Source organism: Moschus berezovskii, chromosome 7, assembly GCF_049115385.1.
Source record: "Moschus berezovskii isolate FMDL1 chromosome 7, NW_MosBer_1.0, whole genome shotgun sequence".
Lineage (NCBI taxonomy): Eukaryota > Metazoa > Chordata > Mammalia > Artiodactyla > Moschidae > Moschus > Moschus berezovskii.
The window spans coordinates 15,147,389-15,174,465 of record NC_142466.1 but is presented as its reverse complement, the minus strand read 5'-3'; the positions used below and the strand labels follow the sequence as shown (position 1 = coordinate 15,174,465).

Genomic DNA, 27,077 nt, shown 5'->3' with positions numbered 1-27,077 from the left:
ACGCTGCTCTCACTAGGAAAGGCAATGCTTAAAGATAAGTAAGGCTGAGGAAGGCAGATGTGTGATGGTTACTGAAAGGGGGTGACGGGAGCCACGTGTATCGTTAAAGGGATAGAGGATGCTGGTGTTCGCTGAGCACCTACTGTGTGCCTGGCACTGTTTTAAGGACTTGACTTGTATTACTCACTCAGTCCTCACAACAACCTTGTGACGTTGCTAATATTATTCCAATTATATAAACAAGGAAACAGCCTAGAAGAGATAAACTTCCACAGCTAAAAAGTAGATCTGAAATTTAAACACCAGTCTATTTGACCTCTAAGCCCATAGCTTTAATTTTCTTCCTACTACATAGCGAGACCTGATAAATTCATCTATAAATACCCAAGGAGTGTCAGAACACAGGAACTTCAAGTACAATATGCTTTTTTTTTTTAAAAAAAATTATGTCTTCTATAAGGTATAAACCCACATTTTAAGCTCTGAGTACTGAAAACTGCCATAAAATTTCAGCCAGGAATATATTGATGCATAATTCCTTAACGCTAGTCAGAGGATTGTGACAATATCCTGTAATGATTTAGTCTCTTAATTATAATTGTAGATTTCTAGTCTTATACAAAAAATGCTACACTTACATAAAAAAATATTAGAGGATGGGTTAGTTTCTTCAGTGCAATATTGTGCTTTAAATTTTCCCATTAAAAACCTAAATTTTGAAGCGTATATGGGGATGTCAGAGGCTCAAAAATTTTATGGTAGGGAATTCTCCTTTCCCTACCCTTCAAAAATCTCTCTTTCAAGAAGTGTAAGCTGTAATGTCAAAATGAGGAAGAAGGATAGCTAACTTCTAAATAAATCTCAGGGAGCAGTGTCAACTGAGTTGGGGAGTCTGACAGCTGTCAAAAAGCAAGAGTGATGTTTTTTTTGGGGGGATGGCAGGTTGGTAAACACACTAATATAATACTAAATCAAATGCACATTCAAACTAACTTCCTGTGATTTAAGGGAATTTGTCAGAAACCAATGAGTCTGAAAGATTTTCATGTATTGTTTTTTTGGTTGATGGTCTTATGAGTAACTTAAGCTACTAAAATGCATTAATTTTAAACACTTAACCATGAGACAGCTTGTATAAGGTCTAGGTCAAAAATTAGGGGCTTGAATCCAACTCATGGAAGTGTTCTGCTTGAGGTGTTCATCCAGAATTTTATTTTAATGTGAGAGCCAACTTTTTAAAAGGTAGGAAAAAAAAAATCACATGTGAAACATCCAGATTAAAAAAAAAAAAGAACAGGTTTTGGCAGTGATGGGCTTGCTTTCCCATATGGCCAAAAATGTGCTGAAGTTGTGTGTCAGCTGCCCCTTTAGAGAGGTGTGGTCACCGGGCCATGGTTCCTGGTAGCCAACCCCACTCCTGTACTTACCTGCCCCTTTCTCATCCCTAGAGATTATCTGAGTTTGTGAACCCTATTTTATAGGAATGGAACAAGGGGAATGCAGGAATTAAAAAATAAATTGAGATATAAAGAGAAGATACAGCTGTATCATTTGGTCACTGTACTAAGTGACAGCAAGCAAACAGTGATTCGCAGTAGAGTCTGTCACAGTGTCTTGGAACATATGATATCATCTGGCTTATGACATGGGGAACTCTTCAAGGGGTGTAAATCCTTCCGCATAAATGTTCACATGAAACGCTATTCTGGCACAAGATGAAATTCTGGGTGACTATTTTGAGAGAACTCTTTTGTCTTATGTCAATTACAAAATAGCTCCTCACATTTTTCTACCAGTTCTAATACTTATGCTGAATTTCTTCAAGAGAAAAAAAAGAGGACATGGCTTGCTTGATTGTCTGTCACCTTGGTGTAATCTTTCCAATAATCAGTCTCTTCTCGTTCCCCATCAGTAACTATGGCTCATCTCACGCTCAGAAACCAAAACGAAATGCTTGATGGGGATCAGAAATATGCTCAGGATACACGAAGTAATGAAATCCAGTCTCCGATTGGTCCAAGTTATCCTTTCTTCTCTACCAAGCTTCCTCTCAACAGTTTCTGGCTTTTGCCCACCAGGTGGCGAGATAATAGATTCAAGGTTTTATTTCAACTAGCACCTTTTTAAAAAAAGAGACACCCTAAAGCACCTTAGGAAATTACTTTCAGGCCTCCTCCCTAGCCCTCTGCTCCTTCAAGTTCAGTTCACCTTTTCCCCCAAAATACGGTGGCATTTTTTTCAGTGAGCCAGTTGTCTTGTATTTTACAAAGAATGGGAAGCAAAGACCACTGCCAAGGATTCTGTCCAAGGTCACAAACAAAAATGCAGAATAAGGACTCGGATGTCTCAAGGCTTGGCCCAGGGTTTGGGAATCAGGAAACAGTGACCTTTGAACATCATCACTGGTGTGCCCAAATTCTTCATGGCAGAATATTTAAGGGCATAAGTTTAAAAGGAGGAAGTGAGGGGAGCCAAGGTGTACGTGTTCCACAGCAAGTGGAAAACAAACTCCTCAAGTTTCTAAGGAGGGGGATGAAGAGAGGAACTGGGACAAGTGTGGGCCAGTGGGCAGACAGGAGAGGGAAGAAAAGGGGAGGAGGTATGTGATGGGCAGGAGGAAGGAAGCTGAGAATCAGAACACACTCGGGACGGGAGGGGACCTGTACTAAGCTGGCAGATCAAGGAAGGCAGCCACGTGCACTGAGAAGACTCAGAAACACATGCATCTACCAAGCGTTTCCTAATGACAATCAGATACCACGTACCCAGTCAAGGAAACAGAGACACAAAGAAGACCCGTAAAACACAGAAGATGTGCACTCTTATGAGTTCTCCTTCCATCACACGAGGGGCTCACACGCTCTGCAGGAGAGGCCTGCAGTGGCTGAGGGGCCGCCCAGCACAGTGGTTAGCGGCTCGGTGCTGGGATCCAGACAAGCCCAGCTGCCTGGGTTTGAATCCAAATTCTACCATCCACTAGTTGGTTGAGCCGAACAAGTTACTTAACTTCGCTGTGCCTGTTTTCTCTTCTGCAAAATGATCATGTTGAAGAACTAAGTGAATTAAAGAAAACCCTGAGAAGAGGGTCCGGCACAAAACAAGTGCTATGAAGTTAAACAAGATAAATGTCACAAATGATAAAGGAATGCATAGAGGAGACTCATAGTCTCAAACTCTGAGACAGTCACAGAATAAAAACAAGCAGGGACTTCCCTGGAGGTCCAGGGGCTAAGACCCCCCCTTCCTATGCAGGGGATGCAAGTTTGATCCCTGGTTGGGAAGCTAAGATCCCACGTGCTGCATGGGCCAAAAACCAAAATGTCAAACAGAAGTAATACTGTAACAAATTCAATAAAGACTTTAAATATGGTCCACATTAAAAAATAAAATATTAGCAAGAAACCAAACAAAGCATATTCTCCTAGCTACATGTTCATCGTGTGTATTAGCTGACCAGCTGTGTCTGACTCTGTGCGACCCCATGGACTGTAGCCTGCCAGGTTCCTCTGTTCATGGGATTTCCCAGGCAAGAATACTAGAGTGGGTTGTCATTTCCTCGTCCAGGGGATCTTCCTGACCCAGGGATCGAACCTGGCTCTTCTGCATGGCAGGCAGACTCTTTATGGTCTGAGCCACCAGGGAAGCCTATTCATATTCATGTATCCTTGTAGAAAGAATGTCACAAAACCCAAGACATTCTAAAGTTTAGGTAATAGATGGCTCACAAATCATGGACCGAGAGGGAAAGAACTCAGTGACGAGGTAGTTGGAAGAGAGAGGAATGGCTAGGAGTATAAGAAACACACCTAAGAAATTACAGACAAGTTCTGACTCTGGACACCAGGCCTGGAGGGCTGGGGCTGAGGCGCTGGGGGCTAAGGGCAGCAACTGGCAGGGGTGACCGACCAGCTGCAATGTGTTAAGACTGACTGGCGTCCTCTACTGTCCATCAAACATGAGCGCAGGAGAAGAACCAAGCTGCCTCTCTGCCTTCTCGACTGCATTTCCACTCCCTTCACCTCTTATTCTCCCGCTACAGCCTTCTTAGTTCAGGCTTCTGTTCTCTTGCCTGGGTTTCTGCCACTGGGCTTCCTGCTCCTGTCTCTGTATTCCAAACCATCCTCCATGCTGCTTCCAGGGTTGCTTCCTCTCAGTAGATACATGATCATGTCTCTGCCTCGTCAACCTCCCCGGATGGACTTCCCACACCCGATTACAGAAAAACCAGTCTTCACACGGTAGACTTCATTATCTTGCTCCAGTGTCCCTGTCTAGGGACATTTAACTTTTCCCCCTCTGTACTCAACCAATTCTAATCCACCCTGGACTTCTCATTGTTCCCTGAATATACTATATCAGGGGCCCCCAACCTCTGGGATCTAATGCCTAATGATCTGAGGTGGAGTTGATGTAATAATAACGGAAGTAAAGTGCACAATAAATGTAATGCACTTGGACCATCCCCAAACCATCCTCCGCCCCAGTCCATGGGAAACCTGTCTTCTACAAAATGGGTCCCTGGTGCCAAAAAGGCTGGGGACTGCTGTATCCTACGAAGCTTTGCCTGGACCCCACTTTATGACCTTTTCTATCAGGAGAAGTCCTTTTCTTTCTCTGAGATGTACCTTAATTGTCTTCTCCTATGGAATGTCCCTCCTCAGTTTCCTAAGCAAAGAAACGTCTTCATTTTCCTGAGTGCCTATAGCCTTGTGACCAAGCATCTGTTACAATACAGGCCACCCAAGACTGTAATGTACATGTTTCATTGTCTGACTTCCCATTAACCCCTCTGAACCTCAAAGAGACAGCCAACTGTTTACAGAACACCCAAACCTAGCATACTACCTTGCATATGGCATGGTTGCCTCTCAAAATATGTTGGTTGAATCAAACACAGGGAAAAGAGAATCTTAGTTCTAATAGTATAAACTAAGCAGAAAACAAGAAAACACTTGAGACTGCTTTGCTAAGCCCTTCCCCTGACCCCAACGACTGTCAAGGGGAGTGGACCACCCACTGCTCACCTCTGAATATCCTTATTCTTCCACAAGGAGGCAGACTGAGCCTTGGGCACTCGTTCAATGAAGTTCACCAACTCTTCCATGAGAAGCCTGAGTTGAAACAAGGAAAGTGATGAACACTCAAAAAGACAGTCAGAAAAACATGGCACTCTTAACACAGTCAAGAGAAATGGGCTTGTTTGCCTGCCCCTCCCCAATCATCTTTCTTCCTGTTTCATATAAATGTAGGCACCATTTTATATAAAGCTGAACAAAAACTTAGACTCTGTCTTGAATTTCCATGTTAAAAATTCGGAATGTAAATGATTTAATTCACCTTTAAAATAAGCCTGGAGTGTTGCTTATCTCGCAAGGAAATATTTAAACCTATGGTTTTACTCTCTTAAGATCTCTGCCTTTAATTAAGTAATTAAAAATACAGCAGGAGAAAAAGCTAACTGAGCATGAAGTATCTGATTTTGGTGGTAGCAGAGGTAGGGGCAGGATTGTTTCTTAACGACAATGTTAAATGGACATTTTTAAACTGGTGAAACAAATTTTCTTCATGTATGTTTTAGGAATTAACAAAATTCCACATGCAAGAGTACTCTAAGAACTAATCCTAAAGCTCTAACTCAAGGACCTGCCAAAGTACAGGCTCTGCGACTGCAAGCTGGATTTCCACAGACTCCCACCTGAGGGAACCTGAGAGATGCCTCACTCAACTGGTCAAAGATCTCACGCTCTGAGGAAGCCATGCAACAGAGCACGGAGGGGACCCTGGACAGCTACAGGATGACCAGAAAGCTAGAGACAGACTGTTAACATCTTGACTCCCCAATTTAATCCAGTACAGAGGTTCCATAGCGACTTTTAATCCTCTCCCAATAAATATAGGCATGGCAAGCCATAGATTTATTAGCATTTTGAATGCTGGAAAACTTCATGTTGTTTCCATTTATTTACTTATTCCTAATACCATCATTCTCTTTCATCTCAAGGGAGCAGCAGCTGTTCTGGCACTGGAAGATCTGGGATTCAGGCTCATGACTGTTGTGGCTGTAGCTTTCAGGAGAACACTCTGCTGTGTCCATCCTCAGGATTTAGCTTTCTCAATCTAATGCTTTCAGTTTCTCCTCTCCCTGAAACTGATCCATCACCTTTACTTTTCTATTATGTCTTTCCCTCAGATCTTTTACGGTTTTTCTGTACACACTGAGGGTAATAAATTTGACACAAAAAACACGGACAGATTTTGCTTCGCTTCTGGTAATTCCATCTTGCTGGACTTCAGTCAGACTCTGGAACCTAGAACTAAGAGTCTACATTGCACTCAGATCCTGTGGTTCGGGTCTTGATAGTTTTACCTCATACCATATTGGTTTGTTTGCTTCAACACAATTCTTTCTGTTCTGGGGTAATTTTCTTCACGTAATTTTTTTTTTTTCTCACTAAATGATGCTATGGGTACTTGAAACAACCTTCTGTCCCACAGAGACTTGGGAGGGGCTGGCATCTGGCTCACAGCATTCTCAGAGTCAAAGAAAGACTGTGAGGTTTTCATTTCATTGTGTCTTGAGTTTCACTCCGTCAACAGTACAGACAACTTCATCTAAATACTCATCCTGTTTTCTACCAGCCATCTCTCTCTCTTTTTTCCTTTTATTGGCATGTGGGATCTTGGTTACCCGATCAGGGATTGAACCCGCATCCTCTGCAGTGTTAAGTGTGGAGTCCTAACCACGGGACCACCAGGGAAATCCTGCAAGCCGTCTCTGTTCATAGTCTGCACTAAAAGGGGGGGAAATTTTAAAAGGAAAATAGTAAATTTTCTTTTTTTCTTAAATATGCTGTGTTCCTTTCTCCCCCAAAGCCCTCTGCGTTGCATCTCGGTGGCACCTACTGAATGATACCTCCCCTAATTAATGTCGTCTGCACAGAAGACTTGTCCCTCTCTCTCCGTTTTTCTAAGACTAAACAACCACTATTTGCGGCATCCATCTCTAGGCAACTCCAGCGAACACTTGTTTTATCAGCAGAGCTGTCTATTCATTCTGTTTCTCTGGGTCAGCTGCTCAGGAGGAAACAACGGTGCCTCTGGGCACAACACTCTATTAAACAGTCACTGTTGAAGGGAGGAGTTCTCCAGCCACTCACTCACAGCTCAAGAAGAAATGCCCTCACCTGCCGATCTGAACGGTGGGCTCCGTGGCGTAGACTGTGCCCGTGAACCCAGTGTGCTCGGTGATGTAGGGCAAGGCCATCATGCAGTGATAGTTAGAGATGAGGATCACATCCACGGTAGACAGATCTATTAGCTCGGTCTGAAAAAAAGGGGAGGGAGTGATATGGATCTGTGCGCGGCACCCAGATCAGCATAATGGGGCTGAAAAATGACTGTCAGAAGGCAGAGCAGTGGCTGCGGCGCCACAGAATAATGAGGCCGTTCCTCTAATGCTCTGGTCTCTCGGATGGGGATGTTCCCCAGTGCTGGCATGGAGCAGCAGGACAGGATGGCTGCTGATTTTATAAAACAGAGTTCTGAGAAGCAGACGGATGAGGACAAAGGACAACGGGACACTCTGGCCGCCGCTGCCTGCCAGGTGGAGCCAGGGAGCAGGAAGCCGCTGTGAGGGAGTACCACAAGGGAAGCCGCTCTTCCAAAGTCCACTGTGGCAGACGACTTTTTTTCAAGGTAACTTTTGACCACTAGTGCTGGATGGAGAACCCCCCCACAAATGTAGCGGCAGAGTCATAAAAGGAGGTTATACTCTAGTACTCTACCCTAATCACAACCCTCAGCCCACCCTTCACTCCACTATTAATGTCACAAGAACAGGGAAAAAGACAAGGCTGGCAGGTGAGGAATAATGCTACTCACGTGGAGTAAACCTTATGAAAACTTTTAGTAGAAGGGGACGATTTTTACATAAATTTAAGCCCTACCTGCCTTTTACAAAATTATGAAGTATTTTTTTGGGGGCAATTGCTTCTGTTTTTTTTTTTTTTTTTTAAATATTTACTTATTCATGTGGTTGTGCTGGGTCTTAGTTGCAACACACATGATCTAGTCCCCTGACCAGGGATTGAACCAGGGACCCAGGCATGAGGAATGCAGATTCTTAGCCACTGGACCACCAGGGAAGTTCCCCTACCTGCTTTTTAAGGCTCAATTCTCTTCCTCCGCTAAGCCTTCCTGATTTGCCCTGATGAAAGAAAGCACTTCTTCCCAAGAACTGCCAAGGCACTTTGTGAATATCCCTCTTAAAGCACTTACTATTCTTTACCATGGTGGGCACCTCAAAGTATCCCTTTGTCTCCCCAAACTGGAACGTCTCTGAGATCAAAAATCCCGTGGGACTCATCTCTGTCCCCTTCGAGCTGTGGCTGCCAGGACTGAACAGGCCTCGGTGCATTGTTGTTGGAGGAATACATCATGAGAAGCAGCACCCCCTATGGAGGTGCCATTGTGAGAAGTTAGCAGCTCTGGTTCAGAGACATCTCCTCAGTCTCTGAGCTCTCCCTCATGGAACTTACCCCACAGAAACAGAATGGGGACGTACAGACAGCATGGGGTAACTCAAGAAAGAGTTTTAGTTAGGAAACTGGGGCACAGAGCTACTGTGTCCCCCACAGAGTAGAAGTAATAAAGACGCCTGCTCCATCTTTGCAAACGACAGAGACAGTGCACCGTTTCGGCTGTGGGTATTTTCTGGTTGAATGACTTTATGTGCATTGATTTAATAAAGCCACCAAGGCAAAATCAGCTTCAACTCCTTAGGAGAGAAAGGAGATCAGAGTCAAAAGCTACTCATTGCCAAGGCAATGGCAATCTGTGTGAATAAAATGTCTAAGGACCACAACTTAACTCCATGTTGTGTACTGCACTTCCAAGACTATATCCTCACATAACGAAGGAAGGTCTGCTGGTCCTATTTCTCACCTCCTTTCCAGAACCATTTTTAAACAAATGAGAAGGTTAAGACAGAGTAGCAGAGTGACAGGTACAGAAGAAAACAAGGGAAGGAGAGTTGAAGCAACAGTAAAGGCCATAAACTTCTTCCCTTCCTTCTACCTCTACAGAAACTGGGTAGGTATATTTAAAATTTCTCTTTAAGGATGTAAGGATCAACCCACAGAGTCTAGAATGATAAGAAATCTGGTGAGGACACACAGACACACACACACACACGTATTGCCTGTATATATATCAAAGACTGCCTACATAAACAATTTTCTGAGAAATAAATTTAACATCCAAACTATGTGTCTGTGTATATCCATACACACACATATTTACTTCCACTCAGTGATATCCCATAAAGATTATTTTTAAACTTCTAGCATATAGACACTTTGGTTCTGTGTGTGTGTGTGCACATGTGTGCTCAGATGTGTCTGACTTTTTGCGACCCCATGGACTATTGCCAGCTAGGCTCCTCTGTCCATGGGATTTCCCAGGCAAGAATACTGGAGTCCAATTGCCATTTCCTCCTCCAGGGGATCTTCCTGATCCAGGGATCGAATGCATGTCTCTTGCGTCTCTTGCACTGGCAGGCAGATTCTTTACCACTGTGCCACCTGGGAAGCCCAATAAAGACACTTGGGTTCTACAGACCATGAATTGGATCAAAACAATCATAATTTATTGGTTGCTTACTATACCATCCTAGACTTTACGCACAGTCTGTGGTACAGACTTTGGGGGAATACAAAGATGTTTAAAGTAGCTGCACTAGATTGTAAATTCCATGAAGACTAGAATTTTAGTTCTGTATGGCTCAGCCAGAAGTCAGCCAAGGCTGGACTGTGTAGTAAGTCCCTCTCTCCTGATTCCAAGACTCCTATTTTCTCCTGATTGTACAATGCCCTGGTTTCCCTTAAAACAGTAAGTACTACTAATTTGTCATGGGCTACCCTGGTAGCTCAGATGGTAAAGAATCTGCCTGCAATGCAGGAGACCCCAGTTAGATTCCTGGGTTGGGAAGATTTGATAGAGAAGGGATAAGCTACCTACTCTAGTATTCTTGGGCTTCCCTAATGGCTTAGCTGGTAAAGAATCTGTCTGCAATGTGGGAGATCTGGGTTCAATCCCTGGGTTAGGAAGATCTCCTGGAGAAGGAAAAGGCTACCCACTCCAGTATTCTGGCCCAGAGAATTCCATGTACTGTATAGCCCATTGGGTCACAAAGAGTTGGACACAACTAAGCAACTTTCCCTAATATATCATAAACTACAAATTCTTATGCAAGTTGTAAAAAAAAAAAAAAAAACCCTATGGCTCTAGAATCCGATATATAATACTGCTGCTTTTAGCTTGGCAAAAGTAAACTGTGGAATGGTGACTGCCTAATTTCAAAGTTTAGTAGGAGTCTATGAAGCAAGTCAGAAAGACCCCAGAACCCCAAGCCAGGGATCCTCTGCTGTTGGTCACAAGCTGAAGGCTGTAGTGGTCAATGATACAGGCAGTAAACTGAAAAATAAAAGCACCTGGGAATAGGAATCTTTGAACAGATGTGGGGGGGACTAGCCCACCAGCTCCTAAATGACAAATAAAGACGACAAAATTTTATCAGCAGTTAGGGAGAGCTCAGGATTTTGCTGTCTCCTTCACCCTTGCTCCTATTACTTCACCACGAACTCTCTCCCTTATCTGCCAACTTCAGTGGCCACGTCCTTCTCTATTTTTCTTCACTCTCTTTTGCTCTGCTGTCCTAAAAGGTCACCTCACATACTTCAGAGAGAGAGAAAGTTTATCTAAAGGCTATCAACAGAGCTGTAGAAATGGAAAGAGCGATAGGAAGAAAGGACAACACTAAGAGACACAGCACACCCAATTTCTTTTCTCTCTGGTGCTGAACTGTGACAGTCTGTCTGACAGGCACTGACACCCCCCAGGCACATGGAAAGAGCAGAATGGCAGCTTCTCAGTGATTTCCCCAGGAACCTGGACAGGCCACTGGCCTCCCCACAGTTCTCCTGTGTGCTGAGAACTCCACCCAGGCCACTCTGGGGATTAGGCCTGTCAGTTGAGATGTTTCCTTTAAGACTAATGCAAACTGATCTTTGTTTCCTTTAAAACAATGGAACTGGACTCAGACACTTACAACAAGTCTCATTGTGATGATAATATGTAAGCAACAGATATCCGTGACTCACAGATATCTGTGAATTTCAAGCAATATTTCATGTGTTATTAAGTTAGCAAGAAGTTTTCCAGTTTACTATACTAGTAGAATAAAAGCAATTCCCAATTACCCAAGACTAGAAAAAGTCTGGCTAACCTAAGACAGAGGAATTATCCAATGGGCCCTCTGCAATCCTGGACGTGAAATCTGTAGATTCGGAGGGCGGACTCTATTCATTGTACTCCATCATATCGCGTGCTTGAGCATCTGTGGATTTTGGTACTCATGGGGGCTCCTAGAACCCATCCCCTCAGATACTAAGGGATGACTGTAATTACAAAACTGAAAAACTTAAGCTATTCTTTACCTTGCTCAACACTATGCCCCAATGTGACTGTCACTGGGGATTATAAAAAGAGCTAGGAAGAGAATGACTTCAGTGATTTATGGACAATACAAAAAGCTCATAAATGATCGAATTTTAGTTGTATAACAAAGTGCCTAGGATAAGATTCATTTTGATTTGAAAATAAAATGTTCAGCCCCTTAAAATTATTTCTTGTCTTCACTTTGAGAGATGATCAGAAATGCTTTGTTCCTACAATAAGATTCACTTCAATCTTACCTCTGGTAGGCAGAATTCGGGTACAGAATCCACAAATACATGACCTGAGCACTCCTTTAGCTCCTAAAAGACATGAAAAGAAAATAAATTCCAGGAAGAGATGATCAATAAACACAATGCCAAAGAAATTCCATCTCCAAACCAAACTCTATGAAGTACTGCAGAAGGCTGGAGTTGGAGGAAAGTGGGAAGGTTATCTAGGTCAACTGGTTCTTATTTAAGCTCAGGGCAGCTGAACATTTTATTCAATATTGAAAAAATCAGGGCGTGCATGCACATTTCTTGATACTTCTTCAAGGAAGCCATGTGTGGACACATGCTGCTTCCACAACTTTGACCCAGAGCTTTCCAAATAATAGTTATATGGACTACACCAGCAATATCAGAATGATCTGGAACAGTGATGGAAGTAGACTCCTGGGTCTTACCTAAGATCTAAGGGATCAGACATGGAACCTGTATCCATGACAAGCATGTCCAGTGACTCTGTTCTGCAATTAGATTGGGAGTCCAGAGTGCAGATAAATGAACTGGAACCCCCTTCTCCTCCTACCAAGGTTTGAGGGGCAAATAAGGAAGGAGATGAAGAATACAGGATAGGGATTAAATCACCCCCCAACACCATTCAAAAGAAAACGTTATATTTATATACTGCAACTCCCCACACTGCCCATGACCTACAGTATTTAACAGGCCTGTCTTCAAATTCTTTCACAAACAGACCTTGAGAAAAGGGTGTGTAAAAGCTTATAAGAGAGGTGCTAAAAAAAAAACACAAAAAACTAGCAGGAAGAAGGGCAAGCGATAAAGGGCAAAGACGCTGGCCGACAATAGATGTGTCACGCAGCCACGCACCACCGTGGGCAACAGGGAGACTAAGAGATGGTATCAGACACACACCCAGGAGTGATTCTACCCAGAGGCAAGGGGCCTGGGACATTTACACAGCAATTGCTGCATCTAGGGCAGCTTCAGGAAAAAACCATCAGGCAAAGCCATACGAATACCAGCAGCTGGAATTATGACAGAGGACACTGAAGAGACTGGAGTGGGCCCCCAGGGGGACACCAGAGGTGCTGTTTTCTCGTGATGACACTGTACTGAGATCTACACAGGAGTTTTTGCTCCAAAGTTAAAGTGGTCTATGACACTATAAAGAAACTAGTACAAGATAGAAATCTGGTTGACTATTTTTCCCAGAAAGGGAAAAATACAATTGGAATTGTGTTCCACTGTACAATTGGAATTGTGTTCCACTGTGTTTTCATTAGTCACTGAACATAAATTTCTGTATATTCACACACCTCTACTTATACGTTGGAGTTGGAATGATTTTACTCTCAATCTTTACCTGAAAATATGGCATTAACTGTCTGCTCTCTTCCTTTTGAATTTTACAAGTCTCCTAGCAGAAGCTTAGAGAACATTTCCTACTCTTGCCTTCCGCTGTAAACTCTGGTTCCTCTCCTTATATGACTACCATTTAACCAGTGAAATGCTGAGCCAAAAAGAGACTGAAACCATTTGTAATTACAATATACCTGTCAGTGAAAAACAAATGAGCAATTAGGGTTAATGGAGGAAGATACCCAACTCCCTTGAGATGAGATCAAAAATGATTAAAGACAAATCATGGGAAATTTCAAAGCACTGCCTGGCCTTTCATGGGTTGTGTAATCTTTTTCCCCACATTCCCCATGCCCTGCCACGTATCAGGGAGCAGGGTCTGTCTACCTCGCCCGACAGATCCTCCTCTGAGGTGCTCATCTTTACTGGCCTGGAGCAGCGTATTTGCCATTCTGAGCACTTACACTGTCACTGTATTTTATTCGCCACTCCCTCCTAATGAAATGCTCCCACAGACACACGCAAGTCATCTTGCTCACAATGCATGGGTAATGGGATGCTTCTGAGCCTTTCTCTGGGAACAATGATTTACAGCCAGTAGGAGACAGGCTGAAATTTCATCAGGTGCACAGGTTCTTGAATGTCACCCAATTTTACAGTTAGGCTATGAGGGAAATCTGATTTCAAGTCACACATCTGGCTTGCACTCGAAGCTGGGGTGAGTGGGCAGGTACAGGAATTCTGGAAGAAGAGCTCCTCTTTATTTAACAATATCTATTAGGAGAAGGAAACGCCTTATTCAGATAACCATTTTAAGGATCCTCACATTCAGTCTTTTAATTACGAAACTGGGGAGAGGAAGAATGACATTGAGGTCTAAGAATGGCGTGGATAAGCTTTACAGTGTCTAATCTTCCTTTATTTCTGACTTTTTTCAGAAGAAAATTTGGCTAGATTAAGTTTTAACTTTTGTTTTGTATCTCTGATCTCTTATATGGAACTTAAATGCCTAAAAATTGATCTGAGGAAGGACATACCTTGAAGACAATCTAATGGCAAAAATTTAACAGCCTTGAGAAAAATAAAAAGTAATTTGAGTCATTCAGTTTAGGCCTAGTTAGTGATTAAAGTCATTAACAGAACTCTACATTCCTAGATTCCTGTTAATAGACCCATGTTCTTTTTTCACATATTATAAGAGTGTCCGTGCCAGGCTACACGATCATAGATCATAGTGGGGAAGGCCCTTTGTTCACATTTACCTGAACACGTGTTTCCCTCTCACGCCCCCAGAGCACACGGCCTAGAAGTGAAACACTTGGGACCTCAGTCTATTCTCCACAATGCAGCCAAAGTGGTCTGAGCAGAGGAATACCCTGCCTGCAGCAACCCTCTGTAGCCCTTCATTACCCAAAGAAGACGACCCAAAGTTTTGACAACACCCTATGTGACCTGGCCTCTAGAAGAGTGGTTTAAAACTCAACAGTGTTTGGTGGGCTTTAAAGTTATTTTTTAAAAAAAGTTCACTCCTTATAGGAAGAGTCAGTACAGCCTCAAAACGAAAAGATATGGATGAAATTCTCTAACAAGCAATGCCACTGAAACACTCATCACAATTCTAGAAATAATAGTTTTCTTTTTGGGGTGATAAAATGTATTTGGAACTGAAGTCCCTAGATTTTACACATGTGAAAACTGGATCTGTGTCTGAACACCGAGACTTCTTAAAAAGCTCTTAAAAACAGTAATTACCAAGTACTAAAGACTCTACATGGCTCACAGGAGTTTTTAGGGAGAAGACAAACGGGAAGAAATGAGTTCGTTAGTCACATTACTGTTGGTTGGCTCCAGAATGACAAGAAGGCTTTCCAGTGGGTGTAGATACACTTCAGCTTATCATTACCTTGTCCAAGAAAGCGTTTCCATCCTTTAGGGACCAGCCAGGAAGACTGGACAGTCTGGGACTGCAAAACAAAAGATTAAATTATCCTAAATAGATTTTAATCCTCAGTGATTTCACGGTGACTGTACTGGCTCCACAAAATGAAAAACAGTTTGAAAGGAGTGGCAGCAAGGCTCACCGAAAATAATAATCAGAAAGATGAAAAGTAACCAAGTGGTATCAAGCTTAAGAATTACGTGGCAATGGAACATTAAGAAAAGTCAGAGTTCTGCCCTCAATTGGGAAAATTAAAAGAATGCTATGCAGGATAATAAAGAGAAAAAAGAAAGGTGAGACAAGACAGCGTTGTATAGTTTTCCAATCAGTGGCCCTGACCTCACCTTGCTTGCGTTTGACAACAGGCCTGAGGGGAAGGCCGAATGGGACTCTCCTGTTGCGGAGGTCAAAACAGGCTCAGAGCGGTCAGGTGTCTGTCAAGAACAATTAGCTGCCTACCAACCAGAAGTTACCACAAATAAAAATCGGAATTTGGCTCAAAGTCACCTCTGTATTCATTGCTTAAATGAATCAGTCACTTGTTACCTGTGCCTTGATGTTACCTGTGCCTTGAGCTTCCAATTTTGGCAAATGAAGCTACTTTTCCCAGTGTTATAAAGTGACACCATATTTCAGTGAGTAATTTCTAGAAGGTAAGGTTAATTTCACATATAATTTCACATATATGTTATATCAAAAAAATCTGAACCAGAAATCATTCACTTTGGCAAGCTCAGAATTTAACTGAGTGCTATGAGCTGACCAGAATTACACTGGAGGCTGAAAATGCAAACACCTCGGGAGAAAATAAAAGAAAAACTTAATGACCAAGATGATATGTGCAGAAAACACATCAGAAGTACAAGGTAGATTGCAAAAGGATTTTAGCACTTCAACACAAAATTAAATTTAAAAATAAAGGGCAAAGTATGGGTGTGGGACTAAAAGACTCTATAACCCGAAACCAAATTAATGTATAGTACTTTATCTTCTTGCTAAACTAATTTTTATCAAATTCTGACTTTGTAATTAGGTGCTAGGTACAAAAGTCAAATTGAAACAAATAATGTGAAATATCTGTCAATCTTCCAGGAAAGATAAAAAACCTGAATAATATATATATATGTATCTGATTTTAGCAAAAAAGGTGAGAATTTGACATAATTCCTAGTTCACAGAAAAGCTGTTAAGAGCATAAGTACAATGAAGTCCCACATACCCTTTGCCTAGATTCTCTGTTTACAGTTTGCCTTTATTAGTCAAAAAGTGAGAATTCTGAATTTCATTCTTGAGAATGAAAATTACTACTAGGGGAATCAAATTTGGCTGGCATAAATTATATCTGAAACACTTTTTTTTAAAAAAAATGCTTGGAGTTTTTTCCAGAAGAATACTCTATTATCATTAGATGTTGAATTCCCATTTCACAGTCACATATGTAACTTCACTGAGAGACTTCTTAAAAATATTTACTATCAGATCAGATTAAAAAACCAAGCATCTTAATAAAAGAAAGTGTAATGATAGGAAAAGTCTCAACACTGTTCTCACTTCATGCACGTGGACGCTTTACAAGAAGGTTATAAATGTCCACTTCCCTTTACAAAGAGAACTTGATCAGAGGACCTGTATCCTGTTTGTTCCCTACTGCTGCTGCTGCTAAGTCACTTCAGTCGTGTCCGACTCTATGTGACCCCAAAGACGGCAGCCCACCAGGCTCCCCTGTCCCTGGGATTCTCCAGGCAAGAACACTGGAGTGGGATGCCATTTCCTTCTCCAATGTGTGAAAGTGAAAAGTGAAAGTGAAGTCGCTCAGTCATGTCTGACTCATAGCGATCCCATGGACTGCAGCCTACCAGGTTCCTCCATCCACAGGATTTTCTAGGCAAGAGTACTGGAGTACCATTGCCCTACTAGACACAAACAACTCAGCCTTCAAATTACAGATGATTGATTCAATTAGTTTTGTCCTCAACAAGTGATTAGAAATGGTGTGCTGTGCTGTGCTCAGTCGCATCTGACTCTGAGATCCCCTGGACCGTAGCCCATCAGGCTCCTCTGTCCATGGGATTTCCCAGGCAAGAATATTGGAGTGGGTTGCCATTTCCTTCTCCAGGGGATCTTCCTCACCCAGGCATCAAACCTGTGTCTGCTGCACTGCAGGCAGATTTTTTTTACCGTATGAGCCACCAGGAAAACCTGTTTACTGCTTATTAAAAAATAATTTTTTAAAAAGTAAAAGTTTCAGGTATTACTGTTGCTAAACATTGTTTATAACATCAAAGACTTCTACGAAATATCTGGAGTCAAAGAAGAGCTTGACCACGTGGTAACAATAGTGCCAAAGATAAAGGGCCACAGAAATGCAGCCCCAGGAGGCAAATGGATGCTGACTATAGAGATGCAAATATTTTGTTTTCAGGTCCAATTAAGTTAATGACTAAACTATGAAGAGCCAGTAAATGTTAAGCTACCAACGAGGAAGAAATGTGCTACTTTGTTCTTACTGATTACAAAATTTCACGGTGTAAATTTTTTGAACAAGGAAACAAGTCTCTTCACAGAAATCTACATTAAAGAAATATGGGAGGTAATGATATTAGAAAAATTCTGATTACAGATGAACACACCTTTGTCCCCACTATTTAACAATAATTTCTACGGAAAAGAAAGGGTGCCATTAAAAAATGTTACAGTCAAAAAAATATGTACACAAAAATTTTTTTTAGTAGTTTTTAAGATAGGTAAAGTATACGTAACTAAATAAACAACCTAAGGTCTTTAAAAATAACCTACTGTCTAGAAAAATAGTGAAAGGCAGAATGAACATGGTATGCAATTCATTTTCTCTTTATATGTTTCATTTTCCCATTTTCCGACTTTGAAATGCATTACTTTTATAATCAGGAAATAGTGAGAGAGGCATGACTACATTCATTCATTCAAAATATATTTATAAAAGCTTACTCTTGATTAAAATAGGCAAAGTAGAGGGATATGACAATAAATAATCCTTGAGTTTGAGAAACTTGCACTGCAGTACAGGGATACAGTAAACAGCAATTACAATAGAATAAAATAAACGCTGTGACAGGGAGAGCAGAAGTATTATGGTTCATACAGGAAGGGCACTTGTGACCGCGCGCAGAGGTGTGAGAGCAGGAACACAGAACAGGAACATGAGGTGAAGATAGAGGGTGAATTTCCAGAAAGAGGGATAAGGAACGGCCTCATCATTTAGTGAAGTGTTGAAGGGGGAATGAGGTATTCATCTTCACTTGTTCATTCATGAGTCTTTACTTATGTGTCAAGCACTCAGAGGCTGGTGATACTGATCACGAGCAAAATGTGCCTGTCATCCTGACAGGGTAGGGAAAACTGATCAAGTCATCACAGACACAGAGAACAAGCTGTTACTAATGATGAGGCAGCACCACACAAAGCACCACAGTCTCCTAACACGAGAGCGATCTAGGCAGCATCAGGACCCCGAGTCTCTGCTGATCGAGCTGAGAACTGGATATTGGGAAGTCAAGGGGAAAGAGTGTGTGTGTGTGTGGTGATTTGTCCCTCATTGTGTCTGATTCTTTTGTGATCCCATGGACTGTAGCCCACCAGGCTCCTCTGTTCATAGGATTTCCCAGGCAAGAATACTGGAATGGGTTGCCATTTCCTCCTCCAGGGGATCCTCCCAACCCAGGGATTGAACCTGCATCTCCTGTGCTGGCAGGAGGGTTCTTCATCACTGAGCCATCTGTAGTGGGATCAAGGGGTAGGGTTTGGAGGGAACAGAGCAAGAAGATAGCTACAAAGCCCAATCACTCTCACCAGCCTTCAGTATGGACGTCTTAAAAAAGGTTATTCAAATGAAATTTCATGGAGAGTCCCATACACACTACCCTCCCCCTCAACCAATGAAAACGCCATCTCTCTGTCCTTCCCATGTAGAAAGGGGTATCAGAAATGATTTGAGAGAGGAGTTCCTGCTTAGTAGGTAGGCTAAGGCAAGCTGATTGTCGAAGAATTGATGCTTTTGAACTGTGGTGCTGGAGAAGACTCTTGAGAGTCCCTTGGACTGCAAGGAGATCCAACCAGTCCATTCTAAAGGAGATCGATCCTGGGTGTTCATTGGAAGGACTGATGCTAAAGCTGAAGCTCCAATACTTTGGCCACCTCATGTCAACAGTTGACTCACTGGAAAAGACTCATGCTGGGAAGGATTGGGGGTAGGAGGAGACGGGGACGACAGAGAATGGGATGGCTGGATGGCATCACCGACTCAATGGACATGAGTTTGAGTGAACTCCGGGAGTTGGTGATGGACAGGGAGGCCTGGCGTGCTGTGATTCATGGGGTCGCAAAGAGTCAGACATGACTGAGCGACTGAACTGAACTGAAGGCAAAGGTGGGATGGGGGAAGGGTGGAGAGGCTTCTTGGCTGAAGAACAATCTGTGTAGACTGCTCCCAGGCAGGAGAGAAGTCTTTGAAACTGAAGGAATACAAAGAGCAGGAGACTAGAAGGGTATCAAATGTACCAAGAGGAACTTGTTACTTCTAAAAGCAATGAAAAATCCACTGAAAGATCTGAAACAGATGAGAGACGAGATTAGATCAGTCTTTCTATTAATAAAAGGTGATTCAGGAGAAAACTGACATCAAGTGCCTTCTGATAACATGTGCCACCATTTGTGTGGTAATCCTAGCAAAAACAGTAACCCCAACCTCATCGTGAAGAATCATGAGACAAACCCAAATTGAAAGATGTTACATAAAATAATTGGCCTGTATTCCTAAAAATGGCAAGGTCATCAGAGACATAGAGCTGTGAAACTCTTCCAGATTGAAGGAGATTAAAGACATGATTGAATGCAATGTGTCATCTGGATTGAACCCTGGACCAGTAAGTTACTTTTCTTTTTTGCTATAAAAGGCATTACAGAGAAATGTGAGTTCGTATAGCTTAGGAAATATAAATAAGGTGCTAAGTTGCTTCTGCCATGTCTGACTCTTTGTGACCCCATGGATGGTAGACCGCCAGGCTCTTCTGTCCACTGGATTTCCCAGGCAAGAAAACTGGAGTGGGTTGCCATGCCCTTCTCCAGGGGATCTTCCTGACCCAGAGACTGAACTGCATTTCTTTTTTTTTCCCTTTCTAATATTTTATTTTTTTAAATTTATTTTAATTGGAGGCTAATTACTTTACAATACTGTGGTGGTTTTTGCCATACACTGACATGAATCAGCCATGGGTGGACATGTGTTCCCCATCCTGACCCTCCCTCACACCTCCTTCCCAATCCCATCCCTCAGGGTCATCCCTGTGCACCAGTCCTGAACACCCTGTCTCATGCATCGAACCTGGACTGGCGATCTTTTTCACATATGGTAATATACATGTTTCAATGCTATTCTCTCAGATCATCCCACCCTCACCTTCTCCCACAGAGTCCAAAAGTCTGTTGTTCTTTACATCTGTGTCTCTTTTGCTGTCTTGCATATAGGGTCATCGTTACCATCTTTCTAAATTCTATATATATGCGTTAATATACTGTATTGGTGTTTTTTTTTCTGACTTACTTCACTCTGTATAATAGGCTCCAGTTTCATCCACCTCATTAGAACTGATTCAAATGCATTCTTTTTAATAGCTGAGTAATACTCCATTGTGTATATATATCTATCTTATCCATTCGTCTGCTGATGGACATCTAGGTTGCTTCCATGTCCTGGCTATTGTAAACAGTGCTGCAGTGAACATTGGGATACACGTGTCTCTTTCAATTCCGGTTTCCTCAGTGTGTATGCCCAGCAGTGGGATTGCTGGGTCGTATGGCAGTTCTATTTCCAGCTTTTTAAGGAATCTCCACACTGTTCTCCATAGTGACTGTACTAGTTTGCATTCCCACCAACAGTGTAAGAGGTGAACTGTGTTTCTTACGCCTGCTGCATTAGCAGGCAGGTTTTTTTTACAAGTAGTGCCTTCTGGGAAGCCCAATATAGCTCAGATACTAGGATGATATCAATATAAGTTTATGGATTTTGATTATTATACTGCAATTATATAAGAGAATGTCCTCTTACAAAATAGGAACTTGAGTATTTAAGGGGCAAAGGAGCATCATGTCTGTATCCTTCAAATGGCTCAGAAAGAACTATATGTGTATGTATTAAGAGGAAGTGATAAAGTGAATGTGATAAAATGTCACGAACTGGTAACAATAATTGGGAATTGTTTGTATTATTCTCACAACTTTTCCATAAATCTGAACTCCAAAAATAAAACATTACATAAAAAGAAGACTCTGGATTCAGAGAGGGGCAAGAATGGAATTGAAGAAACTGGTTAGAAGGCTTCAGCAGTAATGCATGTAAAACAGGATGATGACCACCACAGCAGCACTTATGAGAAGTGATGGGATTCTAGCACTGTCTAGGAGGTAAAAAATGACAAGGCTCAATGAAAGATTTGGCTTCTCTGGTGGCTCAGTAGTAAAGAACCCACCTGCCAATGCAGGAGACTTGGGTTCAATCCCTGGGTCAGGAAAATCCCCTGGAGGAGGAAATGGCATCCCCATTTCAGTATTCTTGTCTGGGAAACCCCATGGTCAGAGGAGCCTGCCCAAAAGAGTTCATGGGGTCACAAAAGAGTCAGACATTACTTAGTGACTACACAACAACAGCAACAACAAAAGAAAGACTGGATGCAGGAAGGGAGAAAGGGGGCATCTAGGTGAACTCCCAGTTCTCTGGCCTTCCCATCAGGATGCACTTTCCTTAGGGCAGCAACGGGCAGGACCAGGTCTGGGAGGGTTGGTTCTCGTCTTCTGGACCAAGTCTAATCACGATCTCAGTTTGGGACATGTTGAGTTCTGAAGTGCTTTCAAAGGTACATCCAAAGACAGAAGCCGAGTGGGCATTTTGGACTGATGAATGTGGAACTCAGAAGAGCATTATTAACTGAAAAATATACATTTGTAAGTGACTGGATGGTTATCGAGGCCCTGAGCATTTACTAAATTCCCTTAGTGGAGTCTCTGTGGCTAAGCAGTGAGTACTTTAGAATTCTGATGTGTGATGGCTAGATGGAGGAAACTGAATCTCCAAGGGATTTAGGAGAGGAAGAGTCAAAGAAGTAAAGAAAGCCAGGATGGCATGATCATGGAGGACAGTGATGCTAAATGGCCGAGGAGAATGGGGGTGACAACTAAGGATCATAGCTAATGACGTGGAAGTCATCTGTGATTTTACTGAGAGACGTCCTGGTGGGTTGTGTGGGCAAAGCAGATGGGAGAGAAGCAGGAATGCTGAAGGGGACAGTGGAACTGAGAGAAGGTTTGAAAGATATTTTTAAAAAATTTTAACTTAGAAGTGATTGAGCATAATTAAATGGGAAGGAAAAAGTCAAGATGGAAAGATTTAAGATAAAGGAAAGATTATAAAAATGAAATGACTCAGAGGCGAGAAGGGTTGGAAACCAGAGAAGATAAAGTGATTCATTCATTATCACAAATATTTACTGAGCAGCTACTGCATACCAGGAACTATTTTAGGCACTGGGGATACAACGGAGAGCAAACAAAATCTCTGCCCTTATAAAACTTATCTTTCAGTAGAGAAGAAAGGCAATATGTAAACCAAATATGTCTGAATGATATGAGAAGTGCTCTGAAGACAAACAAAGCAGGACAAAGAGGCAGGGAGGGACTGGGGATACTATTAATATTTCAGCCAAGTAGATCGCCAAGATTTTGAGCAAATGAAGACACTTTTTGTGAGGAACTGCCATGGGCTGCTAATCATCCCATTAGTATAATGTCCCTCTGAGAGGAAAACAATGACAAGATGAGAGGGTAGATGCAGATTTTCTATCTACTTGAGAACACAGAACTGGTTAAAGATGGGAACGAAAACATGTAGCGAGGCCTGTCTATACTACCCAGGTTTGAATACCTAGATGATTCATGACCCTACAGAGCATGTGGGGCCCCTTTTGGGAACGCTCAGCATCAGGACCCCGAGTCTCTAGAAAAGGTATAATTAAAAATAAAGGATTGACATTTTTCTGAGATACGGCATACAGTGGTGACCCAGTGGTAAAGAATCCACCTGCCAATGCAGGAGATGCAGGTTTGATCCCTGGGTCGGGAAGATCCCCTGGAGTAGGAAATAGCAACCCACTCCAGTATTCTTGCCTGGGAAATCCCATGGACAGAGGAACATGGCAGACCACAATCCATGAGGTTACAAAGAGTCAGACATGACTGAGAGACTAAACAACAACAAAGGCATAAAGTAAGGTGATGGGACAAGGTCAAAGATAATTCCAGATTACATTTTATGTGTAACTGATAAAATTCAGTTATAATCACTCCCAGCACTTAGAAATACATTTACCATCCACTGATATTATCCAGAAGAGAAAAGAAATGTATTCAGAGTTGATTCAGGAACTGTAGGTGTCACGTATATTTCTTGACAAAAATGAAGAACAAGTTTTTCCTTATTAAAATAGCCTAACATCATTGTCTGTTTCCTTCCAATGATTAAAATGTTCATTCCCTTGATGTTAAAAATCTGCAGTGTCCTGGACCACAGGACACAGACAAGAACGGGACAGCTCTTCTTTCCTCACGGAATTTGTAGTCTGTCAGGAGAAAAAGAATGACACTGCTGAAGATTTAGTTATACTTGTGTTTTCTTTAGTATTTATCACAAATACATAGAGAGTTGTTTTGTAACACAGGTATACTTGTGTTTTCTTTAGTATTTATCACAAATACATAGAGAGTTGTTTTGTAACACAAGTATACTTGTGTTTTCTTTAGTATTTATCACAAATACATAGAGAGTTGTTTTGTAACACAAGTATAACTAAATCTTCAGCAGTGTCATTCTTTTTCTTCTGACAGACTACAAATTCTGTGAGGAAAGAAGAGCTGTCCCGTTCTTGTCTGTATCCTGTGGTCCAGGACACTGCAGATTTTTAACATCAAGGGAATGAACATTTTAATCATTGGAAGGAAACAGACAATGATGTTAGGCTATTTTAATAAGGAAAAACTTGTTCTTCATTTTTGTCAAGAAATATACGTGACACCTACAGTTCCTGAATCAACTCTGAATACATTTCTTTTCTCTTCTGGATAATATCAGTGGATGGTAAATGTATTTCTAAGTGCTGGGAGTGATTATAACTGAATTTTATCAGTTACACATAAAATGTAATCTGGAATTATCTTTGACCTTGTCCCCATCACCTTACTTTATGCCTTTGTTGTTGTTTAGTCTCTCAGTCATGTCTGACTCTTTGTAACCTCATGGATTGTGGTCTGCCATGTTCCTCTGTCCATGGGATTTCCCAGGCAAGAATACTGGAGTGGGTTGCTATTTCCTACTCCAGGGGATCTTCCCGACCCAGGGATCAAACCTGCATCTCCTGCATTGGCAGGTGAATTCTTTACCACTGAGTCACCACTGTATGCCTTATCTCAGAAAAATGTCAATCCTTTATTTTTAATTATACCTTTTCTAGAAGGTTCATGGGGTTATCATTATGAATAATCACCGAACACAGTGAAGTCTTCAGCAGTGAATGAGAACACATGAGACGGTTTACCTAGCTTGTTAAGCTTTTAAGTTCTTAAATCTGCTTGAGATAGCTTTTCTGTTTCCCTTCCTTCATGCGGTATCACTTTTTGCTACTGGGAGTATATCTGCTTCTAAAAGGATCTGCTTCTTTTATAAATTGCTGCTTCTAAATAGTAGCAAGTTGGAAAACTGATCTCTTAGACAAGGTCTTAGTAAGAGTGAATAGTGCTGCCTGTAGGCTTGGGGTAATCTGTCTGCTTTAAGACAAGGACTCTAGCCTCATATATGATTCCGTGATATCTACAGATGATCAGTATCAGATACTGCTGCTGCTGCTAAGTCACTTCAGTCGTGTCTGACTCTGTGCGACCCCACAGATGGCAGTCCACCAGTCTCCTCCGTCCCCGGGATTCTCCAGGCAAGAATACTGGAGTGGGTTGCCATTTCCTTCTCCAATTGCATGAAAGTGAAAAGTGAAAGTGAAGTCGTTCAGTTGTGTCCGACTCTTCACGACCCCATGGACTACAGCCTACCAGGCTCCTCCATCCATGGGATTTTCCAGGCAAGAGTACTGGAGTGGGGTGCCATTGCCTTCTCCAATATCAGATACTAGTAGATATCTAATACATAGATACCTACCAAAAAGAAATGTCAGGCTTTATGATGTCAAGTCCTTGCAAATGATTCTAAAATTCAATTCTTGGGGCTCATCAGTTGACCATTTATCAGCTCCTACATGAATTAGCAAGAAAGATGAAATATACATGACCTCACTTGCACTGAGCAGTTGCAGGAACATTTTACAGAAGCTCAGAAGAAGTTGTAATAAAGAAGTCAATCAATAAATCAATATAACACTTTCCATCAACCCAGCCAAAGAATATTATTTTAAGAACGTTTTTGAGGGAACAAAGTAAACTCTGGACAACACACAGGGCACTGCCATCTTGATGCTATTGGGGACCATTTTTCAGCCAACTAAAGCTCAATCTATTTCGGATGCATCAGTACATACCTTTGAACAAGTGGCAAAGGAAGGAAGTTGAGGGTGGAAGTCATGTCCAGTCCACAGTCCAACATAATGGTGGTTGACTTGAATTTAAGCACATTGCACGGTAAGGTTGGGTGCCCTGATAGGCAATACTGAAAAGAAAAAAAAAAAATTTGTCAATAATCAGTTACACAAGAAATTTCAAAAATACAGTGAATTAAATAGAGCTGACCATCTTCTCTCATTAAAACAGGGTGTAAATTCAGCTAACTTTCCATATGATTTCTTCCCTTTCATAGCTCTGGATACCACTTCCCCTCACAATCAGCATTCTCTACCTCGGATCATATCCAGTTCTTTGTAGGTTACCAATTTACATCTCAGGGAAGCAGAGTTTTGGAGGGGCTGAGGTTATTCCGAATAGATGGTTTCCAGGCTGTAGTTTTCTGCTCCATTCTCACATGACACATTCAAATTCCCACTATCCCATCATACCTAAGTACTGTATGAAAGTGAAATAAAGTCAAAGTCACTCAGTCGTGTCCACTGTGTAAAGTCAAATTAAATTCTAAGCTGGAATCTCAAACTGCGCTACAGGTTAAGTTTTCTCCTCTGTAAATAAGCCAGGTGACTTTCCTTTAGGAGGAAACGCTGGGGGAAGGCAAACAAACAAGCATTAGGGTAATGGCTCCTAACAGCTCAGCCTTGTCAGGACAAAGGACGATGTGACGTGCAGATACCAGATGGGAGTGACAAACACCAATTCCCAACCAGTCAGGAGCCTCCTGCTTGTGGCAGTAGATCTCAGAAGTCAAAGGGACATAAGCCACCAAGGTGTACTCGAAAGAGAGTGACAGGGCAAACCAACATAAGGACTTCAAACACTCTTCACATCTTCCTCAATGGAGTGGAGATGACATATACACCAGACTGAGAATTATTTATATGGGATGGACTCTGTGTCACCTTTTATAATTTGACTGCTGCTCTGAAGAAAAAAATGAAAGAAGAGAAAAAAGACCTTTTCTCTCACTTTTTAAGTCATCTTATAGAAGCCTCTCTTGAACAGCAAAGTCCAGAAAATGGAAGGATCAACATTCTTCATCTCTGGACAGACACATTCTTTCTTTCTGATTTAAGTAAAAGTCAGGGTAAAGCGGGACTGCCCAGGTGTCACAATGGTAAAGAATCTACCTGCCAATGCAGGAGACGCAGTTTCAATCCCTGGGTTCAGGAAGATCCCCTGGAGAAGGAAATGGCAACCTGCTCTGGTGCTCTTGCCTGGAGAATCCCATGGACAGAGGAGCCTGGTGAGCTACAGTCCATGGGGTTGCAAAGAGTTGGACATGACTGAGTACCCATACACATACAGGGTAATGCAACATCAGTGCTGGCTCCCACATGGCCACCACAGTTCCAGCTAGGTCTTTACAGGTACTGGTTGCGCTGTTGGTTCTA

The 27,077-nt window shown here is 42.0% G+C and overlaps 1 protein-coding gene across 4 annotated transcripts in view; it reads right to left on the bottom strand.

Moving 5' to 3' along the window:
- Positions 1-27,077, bottom strand: part of INTS9 (integrator complex subunit 9) — a 131,109-nt gene that overhangs the window by 60,762 nt on the left and 43,270 nt on the right. For all 4 annotated transcript variants that reach the window (XM_055428062.2, XM_055428063.2, XM_088837823.1 and 1 more), the window contains exons 2-6: positions 25,644-25,771; positions 15,004-15,064; positions 11,754-11,816; positions 7,185-7,324; positions 5,025-5,111 (exon numbers count right to left, since the gene is read on the bottom strand). In XM_055428062.2, coding sequence (XP_055284037.2) covers positions 5,025-5,111; positions 7,185-7,324; positions 11,754-11,816; positions 15,004-15,064; positions 25,644-25,771 — 479 coding nt within the window. The remainder of the gene's footprint in view (positions 1-5,024; positions 5,112-7,184; positions 7,325-11,753; positions 11,817-15,003; positions 15,065-25,643; positions 25,772-27,077) is intronic.